Source organism: Brachyhypopomus gauderio, chromosome 5 (assembly GCF_052324685.1).
Source record: "Brachyhypopomus gauderio isolate BG-103 chromosome 5, BGAUD_0.2, whole genome shotgun sequence".
Classification (NCBI taxonomy): Eukaryota; Metazoa; Chordata; class Actinopteri; order Gymnotiformes; family Hypopomidae; genus Brachyhypopomus; species Brachyhypopomus gauderio.
This window is the reverse complement of record NC_135215.1, coordinates 34,488,049-34,498,860: the sequence shown is the minus strand read 5'-3', so window position 1 is coordinate 34,498,860 and position 10,812 is coordinate 34,488,049. Positions and strand designations below refer to the sequence as shown.

The window sequence follows — 10,812 nt, the reverse complement described above, 5'->3', positions numbered from 1 at the left end:
CACCGAAGCTGCATTTAAAGTCGGTCTCTATTAAATCTCATGACATTATGACCCTTCCATCCCACACTACAGGAGCTTCTCAATGAGCCTGACCCTGACCTTTAACCCCAAAACTATCAAATCACCACTGCCAGCCACTATCCACGCCACTATCCCACCCCTCACCCACACACCACTTCACATCTCTCTCTCCCTCTCTCTCTCTCCCTCTCTCTTCCCCCCACTCTCCCTCTCTCTCTCTCCCTCTCTCTTCTCCCCACTCTCCCACTCTCTCTCCCTCTCTCTAAAGAGCTGGCCCAATGTTTTCTCAGACAGCGAGAGCAGGAGCGGCCAGCAGCCATCATTAATCAATATGTTCGGCTTTATTTGTGATAATTCATCATGACACAATATTAATGGGTGGCTATGCCCTTCAGAGGTGAGCCTCATGCAAATGCAGAGGGGGAAGCAATTAACTTTCGAGCGACGCAGATGATTATAAATGACAAGGATATGTCAATTACCACAGCCAATAAAGAGAGACAGGGGCTGCGAGGGCAATCTATCCCCTTTAGCGCTCCCCCCTGGCCAAGGGAAAGCCGTCTTAAGAGCCGGCGGCCAGAGCAGGGGGTCGTCCACATACAACTCCTGCTGCCTTTACTCACTCCACGCTGTCTTCAAGCCAAGACTGCCAATCCAATCGACTCAAATACCACCCGTTCCTTTATGGGAACTAGAACTGCACCAATGGTTTGGGGAAGTGCAAGCTAAGTTTGTTGAAATTTGGCAGAGCAGAGGAAAATCTCTGGCAGAGCAGAGGAAAAGGATGGCAGACCAAAACGTAAAGGTGGGGAGCAAGTCCCTTTAAGGTGGATGTGGCACGTCCCTTTAAGCACGTCGGTACGTGTGGTGGAGAGAAGCAGCTGTAAACACACTGCCACATAACCTTCTAACTATCGCCCAGATGACGGGCCCACCCAGACACATAAGATGAAACAAGCACAGAGCATGAATACGTAATACGTTCAGACGGCCCACATCCCGCATGCGGGAATGCAGCGGTGAATAAACACAAAACTATCCATCACGGCCCTGTGAAGAATGAACCGCGATGCAGATAAAGACCCGCGAGCTGGGCAAGAACTTCGGCCAGGGAGCCAAGGGTGGAGGACAAACGATCTGGCTTTGTGTCAGAGTCAGGGCGGAGCACCGAGGCGGACCCAGTCGAGCTCTCCCGCCAGGCTGACACACCCGTCAGCACATGTCGGCTCGGCGTTGGACAGAGGAGGCGGGGCTAACCGGCGGAGGGCTGACCTGAGGAAAACAAACAACTCAATCAGTGCTGTCTGAAGGTAGGGAAAAGAAGCAGGTGTGAAGGTTTATTTCACTGGAGCGTGAGCAAATGTTTACAAGTACAAAACAGCTACATTTCTAAATTAGGGCCTTTCCATATACGTCCCAGTTTTCTGAGAAACGTTTTTTTTTTTCTTTTGACCAAATGAAATGTTTGTACAAGATAATCAAGACACTTGCGGGGTCATAAGGACATGTGCCTTTGGTTCATGAGCAGGTGTGGCAGCTTGGAAGGACCAGCCAGAGTAATAAGACCTAATATCACTCCACTAGAGCCCCATGTGCTTCTGTGTGAGGTTAGCAGAGCGCAATCAGAGCGTGTGCGGTGCGGAGGAGGACGAGAGGCCTCCCTCCGCACCCACCTCCACACCGAGGCAGGGCAGACAGCCACGCTCTCATTTCCCACCACTAAAAGCTCAACAACCACCGGGGGACCTGCACGGCACATTACAGGTTAAGCCCTCATTTTGTCTCCAGGATAGAAGGTGGTAAAAAAAAAAAGAGAGAGGGGAAAAACAAGGAGGGAAAACGAGGGCTGGCTGCCGGAGTCCCGACCTGTGGCCGGGGTGCCCTGCCGGAGCACGGAGGAGGGGCGGAGGTGTGAAACGCACGCCGGCGTGTTTTCAGAGGGGCGGGCAAACATGGTTATTGTGTCCGAGGTCTTATGGGGACGGGGCCAATATTGCTTTAATGTGTGCGTTAGTGGAGAGGGGAACGGCCAGATTAAGGCGGAGTCCCCTGTGGCGTGCGCCAAGCTCCCTGAACACGGCGCCGTTAAGCTGCGGTGGTCACGGGGGCAAGCAGAAGTGTGCACGATCACGGCAGCGAGCGGGCACGTGCATGAGCACGGGAAGAGAAGGTGTGTGCATAACTAGTGAAGTGTGTGATACTACCAAGTTGGTCCACGACACACACACACACGCGCTTACAACGACCTCCGTGGTTTCACAGAACCGATCCGGTCAACTCAAATGCAGTCCACTTTAAAAAGCCCAACACGTGCATTTAGTCTTACGCACCTAAACAAACAACGATCCTGCAAGGTGTCGAACTGTGGTTGCTCTTAAAGGGAGTACAGGGAACAGGAAAACTGTGACAGTCAAACGTACAACATGAAGCATTTAGACAAGCTTGGGCTCAATGCATGTGGCTGAATATGTAAATGTGTTTGCATGTTCATGGTTTACATGTGCGGCAGAGACGTGCATCTGGGGTGACGTGCATCGGGGGGGGCTAAAACAGCTCTGATTAATGACACAGCGTCCTACAGCTGCATGCACCACAGAACACGCTGAAATTATGCACAATGCGTTCAGAACAAACACATCTTTGTCCCTTCAGAGGTGCTCAATGATTAGTTTAATAGGATTTAATAAACTTACGTGCAAAAATCTAAGAAATACCAATGACAACTTAAAAGCAAACACAAATGCTTGAGAACTCTGCACACTGCTGATATATTGATATACTGATATATTGATTCGCTGATATAATGATACGCTGATTTAATGATATGCTGATATACTGATATGCTAATACGTTGATATATTGATATTGATATACTGATATACTGATATACTAACACGCTGATATACTGATACGCTGAAATAATGATACGCTGATATACTGATACGTCCATATATCAATATATTGATACGTTGATATACTGATGATAGAATGATACACTGATATATCAGTCACCAAAAAACTGAACTAAAACCTCCAGATATTTGGGAATATTCGGTCAGACAGAGTACAGAATCATCCAACAAATCTACACAGAAAAACCTCTAGAACTTCACATGGACCAGCGAGCGCTCTGCAGTCAGCCAATGAGGCGAAGCAGATGTGGAATCAGAGCACACATCCTGTACCCATCTGCTCAGACCAGCCCACCCTCACTCCATTAATCCTCCCTATAATCTACCTGATTCATGAAGCTCTAAAAATACAAGGTGCTTTTAATCTACTTCCCTGCTTGCCAGTATTGTAATGATACTTGGATTATCTTGTAAGCTCAGTGATATATTGAGGGTTTTTTTTTTTTGTTTTACTTATTCGGGAGGTGTAGTGTTTACACTCTGTTAAAGACGTATGCGAGCGTACCAAGCGAATGAAGCTGTAAACCTGTCCCTGGAGCATGACAACACAAGCCCCCCCAGACCTGCGCCTTGCCCACGATTCCCCCTGACGGACAGGACGGGTTCACCTCACAGAGCTCAAGGGGGGGGGGGCTTCAACGTGTCCTCACTTTGAACGCCGTACAGCAGTACCGACGCACCAAATCTGCACAAAGTCCCTGTTCTATGTCTAATAATCAACTTTTGGGGCTAGAGCCTAATTTTCCTAAATTACAAACTTTAAAAAGAATTACAGTCTAATCGATGATCAATCAATCAAGTGATGATGATAAGGAAAAGGAATAATGACAATACCCTCTATTCTATTAAAATGACAGTAAGAGCCTAGGCCAAAACCCCACACCCCCCACATCTACATAACTCCAATCCATACGCTGTCTATTACAACAAATACCTAACGAAGGACAAGACTGACTTAGGGAGTGTGTGAAAAGAGAAGAGTGCAGAGCTGAACGGAGCCATGTGCTTCTCCTTTAACCTCTCCTGGGCCATTAGGAGCTCGTGGTGTCTTTTACACTCCCGCTCCCTAGCGAGCGGGCCAGGGTGTGTGAGCCTGCGTCCAGCTGGAAACGGAGAGGCGCTGCTCGCACGGTAAACCCGTTACAGCCACGCTGGCGCCACGCCCATGGCAGCTGGCCTCATGAAGAGACTTCCAAACGTTTATTAGTGATGAGCTGTCAAAAACTGCACATCTAGCATACAGGGTTTAGGAGGATGCCTTCTTTCCGATTTTTACCACCTGCCTACGACATGCAGTGTGCTACCGAGAGCTGGGAGCCTCTCGCTTAAGAACACGTGTGCGGGGTTTCGAACTGCGAACTCAGCCCACGTGAGATACTTCAGAAAACAGAGAATCTGCAAGAGCCGTTTAAGGCTTAAACAGTTCCGTGCTGGAACGGGGAGGAAACATGCCCCCTTGAAGGGCTTCTTAATGAAGAGTGTGTGTGTGTGTGTGTGTGTGTGTGTGTGTGTCAGCGTATCGGCGTGATCAATGGCACAGGCCCTGGGAGGGATGAACTGTGATCTCTATCTCTCATCCAGCCCAGTTTAGCACGGGCCACCCGAGGCTTTTATGCAGAGGAACAGGTAAAGTACAGAAGAATGAGAATACATTATGAAAGGCCCCTGGCCCCTCCAGAGAACAGAACCGCTACTGATATGTAGAGACACGGCTGCTGAGCCTTCTTTCATCCTGGGAATAACAGAAAAGGCTGGAAATCATCCTCTCCAACAGGTCCATAAGTGCCGTCTGCAGGGACCCGCGATGGTACACACTGTGCAAATTGGACAAATGTTTTGGTCTTGTTTGGTTTTTTTTTTATGTGAATATGAAAAACCCCAAAATAAAAAAAAGACTGCTCAGACATATATTTGGAAATAATGTTTTCATGATTTACCACTGGAGAAAATGGTTTCATCTTTTGAAATGAAAACCTAAATCTTAGTCTGGATATTTTCCCTTAGGTCTCCCTTACATATACACACTTATGCACACACACTCACACACACACGCACGCGCACACTCACACATACACACGCACATGCACTCACACACACTCACGCGCACACAGGCACATGCACTCACACACACGCACGCACGCACACACACGCAAATGCACTCACACACACACACACACACACACACATGCACGCACACACGCGAACGCGCAGGCATGCGCACACACGCACGCGCACACACTCACTCACATGAACACACACTCACACGAACACACATTCACACAAACACACATTCACACAAACACACATTCACACAAACACACATTCACACAAACACACATTCACACGAACACACATTCACACGAACACACATTCACACGAACACACATTCACACGAACACACACTCACACGAACACACACTCACACGAACACACACTCACACGAACACACACTCACACGAACACACACTCACACGAACACACACTCACACGAACACACACTCACACGAACACACACTCACACAAACACACACTCACACGAACACACACTCACACGAACACACACTCACACGAACACACACTCACACGAACACACACTCACACGAACACACACTCACACGAACACACACTCACATGAACACACACTCACATGAACACACACTCACACACACGAACACACACAAACACATACGAACACATACGAACACATACGAACACATACGAACACACACATATGAACACACTGATTGTGAGGGTTTGGCCCTGGGTAAACTCAAGTGTTTGAGAGGTAACACCTCCTCACTCCATCCACCAATCCTCCGTCACGACCAGGGCCGCCACCCCAGACAGCACCCAAACGTGACCCGGGGTGTTTAACACAGGAGCTACGTGGTCTCCACACTTCGATGGCGTGTCTCCTCTCTGGGCTCCTCTTACCCCAGCAGACACGTGCTACTCCACTTCTGCTGTACCAGCACACAGTGAGAACGCGACGCCTCTATTTCAGCTCTCTTTTGCGTCTTTCAGCCGAAACACACGCTCCGTCACCTGAAACGGAGACACTCTCTTTCACCTCCTCAAACTCCTACATGATCACAGTGCTGAGATTAACCTCAAGCTCTTGGAAATTCTAGTTTTTAAGATGTCCTCTGGTGGTTATTTCAGCATTGCAGTATATCCCCTATTGCTTCTCTCTCTCTCTCTCTCTCTCTCTCTCCCTCCCTCTCTCTCTCCCTCTCTCTCTCCCTCTCTCTCTCCCTCTCTCTCTCTCTCCCTCTCCCTCTCTCTCCCTCTCCCTCTCCCTCTCTGTTTCCCCCTTACTCTTCAAAGCCTCCAACTCCACTCTATTTTATATCATAGTTTCGCTTCCAAACTCTGCGGTGGGGGAGGGGAGAGCGTGCGACACCTTAGACTCGACTCATCTGAAAACAAAATGAAGCCCAGCGTTTAAAGGCGCCGTGGCGGTCTGGTAGTCAAGATCTCATTAGACTGCTGTGTTCAGAGCATCCGGGCTCTCGAGAATCAAGAGGCTGATGAGGGGGACACCACTGCACCGAGCTCTGCATGTACAAACTTAAATATGGCCACTTATCTAATTACACGGGCCTGTCTGTCTGCCTGGTGTTAATGTGCTTTTTACACGTTACAAGGTTGAGCTTTTCTCTCAACAAGCCTCCGTGGAGAGGGGGGCTGACCCTAATTGGTTCCAAAGCACACCCTAACAACACAACACACCTTCAGTCGACACCAGCCATGTTAATTTTCCTCTCAATTGTAAATAGTGTTCAGCAAAAAAAAAAAATAATAATAATAAAAATAAATAAATAAAAGTGAATAAATGGTAACGCGAGGCTAGGTAGGCAATTAATATGATTACACAGTGCCTCATTAGCATTTTGACACCAGTAGAAAAAAGGCAAATGAATAAAACACACCCACACACAGCTAAGTTATTCTGGTCATCAGCACTGAGCCTTGATCTGGACGGCATCCACCTGGAGACTCTATTATCCCCGTCTCAGGGGACCATGACTCAGAGATAAGCAGAATTTTACAGACAATCAAGAAAACGAAATCACACACTCTTGCAGGCAGGCCTGTGCACACCCCCCCCCCCCCCCCCCCCCCCCCACACACACACACACACACACACACACACACACACACCATAAAGGACTGTTTTTTTATCGTTAACCATCAGTTTGACCCTTATTTATGAGAGAAACTTTTGGTTCAGTGCTACACTGTATGCTTTTGTCTAGCATTAAGGCATTTGCTCAAAAGCTACATAGAGATCTACTGTGTAGCTTACAAGTCACTTACAGAGGAGTGACATGACATGTGGGCGTGGCCTCAGCATAGCCCCACCCCCCAAAGCAGCCCGCCTTCCCTCAGCACCTGCGTGTCCTCTACTACTTCACTCTCTCTTTTACTGTGACCTCATCGTATCCTATAAAAGCCCAGCCCACTTTACCTCATCAAAGCACCAATAACTGTAGCCTAATTGGAAAACAACCTCATAACATACATAGCAGAGGCATCCTCTAATCTTACCATTTGTAATGATGTGTGCAGGGCTGGAGGTAATCACGGGTATGGCCAGCAGCACACTCTAACACTTACTACTGTTAGCACCAGCTCATCAGCTAAAGTCCTTCACTTCAGCAGAGCCATCATGACTCCCAGCTGAGATCTACCCGTATGGGTCCAGAGTGGTTTCCCCAGCATTAACTAGATTCTAAGGACGGAGGGGCTGAATCTAAATCCACCTCCTGCTGATTATTCCATATGCATCCTGCCTTTCTTATCCCGTGAGTGTTTGGAGGAACGATACCTCTCTCACAAACAACGTCCGCCCTGCTCACGCTCCCGATTTGAGTTTGAGCTGCTGGAAACACGAAGCTGAAGGGGTCAGAGGGCACTCAAGGGTCGCGGTCCGTAAACGCGGACCTGACGTCGTGACATTCACGTCTGCAAAGCGAGGGACACTGTGCTGGAATTTAAGGAAAGTGAAAATGTGACCCAACAGATAAGCACGAGCAGGCACTTCCTTCACCCCTGACCCCTCCATTTACCTCGCAGGGACCTCAAAACGACTGATAACCCCTGTGTAGATAACCCCTGAAGATCTGGCAACTCCTCTCACTGCAGATCAACTCGGAACAACTGGCAACCAGAGATGGATGAACAGATATACAAGAGGTTAAAATGAGCGAGCCAGTTTAGAGCCAAATCTGACTACACAGGATTGTGGGAATGTGTGTGTGGGAGTGTGTGTGTGTGTGTACATGTGCGTGGGTGTCCAAACAGGCTGACTCAGCATGACAGTGCACTTTTACAGATGTAAGCTGCTATGCTGTGTTTAGTACGTGCGTGCGGGAGAGGGGGGGGGGGCTGTCGTAGCGTGATTAGCAAGCGCATATACATGTACCCGGGGACCCGCGGAGCGCGGTGAACACCCAGCGACCCAGCTCCGCGCTAAAAATAAACCATTGTTTCTCCCGCTCACATTTCAGATGGGGTGACCGTAATCAGCGCTGGGGCCAGCACCCAGGTGGCATGCGCACCGTCACCGTGACGCCACGCGGCAGGGCCCAAACCGCCCCAAAGTGCACAATATCTGCTGCCGTGACAGGAACGCGGTGCTCACGGCGAGAGTCGGAGTGCCGAATCGGAGGACGCAGCTCCCGCCTCGTCACGACACCTGTGCGTCAGCACCTCCCGCCCTTCACACCGCTCTCTCACACAGCCAATTAGAAACGCGCTGCCTACCGACAAGATTTGCAGCAATATACACATTTAAGGAAGGAATATGACCACTTGCAAAAAAAAATAATAATAAAAACCTGAGGCTGAAAGAAGATATTAAGAGAATGTGGAAGGTAAACACCAAGGTTGTCCCAGTGGCGATACTGGCATGTGAGCAGTTTCAACAGATCCCAGAAATGACAACACCGATCAAACTCCCAGACCCCTGGTAGAAGGCCAGAGTATATAATAAAAGAAAAAAATGTGTGTGTGTGTGTGTGGATCCCCTTTTCCTTCAGAACTGCTTTAATCCTTCGTGGCGTAGATTCAACAAGGTACTGGAAACATTCCTCAGAGATTCTGGTCCATATTGACATGATAACATTACACAGTTGCTGCAGATTTGTCGGCTGCACATCCATGATGTGAATCTCTCGTTCCACCACATCCCAAAGGTGCTCTATTGGACTGAGATCTGGTGACTGTGGAGGCCATTCGAGTACAGTGAACTCATTGTCGTGTTCAAGAAACCAGTCTGAGATGATTCGCGCTCTATGACATGGCACCTTATCCTGCGGGAAGTAGCCATCAGAAGATGGGTACACTGTGGTCATAAAGGGATGGACATGGTCAGCAACAATACTCAGGTAAGCTGTGTCGTTGACACGATACTCAATTGGTACTAATGGGCCCAAAATGTGCCAGGAAAATATCCCACACACCATTGCACCACCACCAGCAGCCTGAACCGTTGATACAAGGCAGGATGGATCCATACTTTCATGTTGTCGACGCCAAATTCTGACCCTACCATCCGAATTATGCAACAGAAATCAAGACTCATCAGATCAGGCAACATTTTGTAGCCTCAGTTTCCTGTTCTTAGCTGACAGGAGTGGCACCCAGTGTGTCTTCTGCTGCTGTAGCCCATCCATCTCAAGGTTCGACGTGTTGTGCGTTCAGAGATGCTCTTCTACATGTCTCGGTTGTAACGACTGGTTTTTTGAGTTACTGTTGCCGTTCTATCAACTCTAACCAGTCTGGCCATTCTCCTTTGACCTCTGGCATCAACAAGGCATTTGCGCCCACAGAACTGCTGCTCACTGGATATTTTCTCTTTTTCTGACCATTCTCTGTAAACCCTAGAGATGCTTGCGTGTGAAAATCCCAGTAGATCAGCAGTTTCTGAAATACTCAGACCAGGCCGTCTGGCACCAACAACCATGTCCTGTTCAAGTCACTTAAATCACCTTTCTTCCCCATTCTGATGCTCGGTTTGAACTGCAGCAAATCGTCTTGATGTACATGCTTCAATGCATTGAGTTGCTGTGATTGGTTGATTTGACATGTGCGTTAATGAGCAGTTGGACAGGTGTACCTAATAAAGTGTCTGGTGAGTGTGAGTAATATATACGTATATGAAATATGACATATATACACTATGTTGCCAAAACTATTCGCTCACCCATCCAAATGATCGGAATCAGGTGTTCCAATCACTTCCATGGCCACAGGTGTATAAAATTAGGCACCTAGGCATGCAGACTGTTTTTTACAAACGTTTGTGAAAGAATGGGTCGCTCTCAGGAGTTCAGTGAATTCCAACATGAAACTGTGATAGGATGCCACCTGTGCAACAAATCCAGTCATGAAATTTCCTCTCTCCTAAATATTCCACAGTCGACTGTCAGCTGTATTATAAGAAAATGGAAGTATTTGGGAACGACAACAACTCAGCCATGAAGTGGTAGGCCACGTAAACTGACGGAGCAGGTCAGCAGATGCTAAAGCGCATAGTGTGAAGAGGTCACCAACTTTCTGCAGAATCAATCACTACAGACATCCAAACTTCAAGTGGTCTTCAGATTAGCTCAAGAACAGAGAGCAGAGAGCTTCATGGAATGGGTTTCCATGGTTGAGCAGCTACATCACCAAGTGTGATGTAAAGTGTCGGATGCAGTGGTGTAAAGCACGCTGCCACTGGACTCTAGAGCAGTGGAGGTGCGTTCTCTAGAGTGACGAATCGCGTTTCTCCATCTGGCAATCTGATGGACGAGTCTGGGATTGGCAGTTGCCAGGAGAACTGTACTTATCTGACTGCATTGTGCCAAGTGTAAAGTTTGGTGGAGGGGGA

General features: G+C 48.3%; 1 protein-coding gene across 1 annotated transcript in view; it reads right to left on the bottom strand.

The window, feature by feature from the left end:
• Positions 1-270: 270 nt before the first annotated feature.
• wwox (WW domain containing oxidoreductase) overlaps positions 271-10,812 on the bottom strand; it is a 25,536-nt gene continuing 14,994 nt past the window's right edge. The window contains exon 6 of the mRNA XM_077007408.1: positions 271-1,293. Within this exon, the coding sequence (XP_076863523.1) occupies positions 1,234-1,293 (60 nt within the window). The 3' untranslated portion in view covers positions 271-1,233. The remainder of the gene's footprint in view (positions 1,294-10,812) is intronic.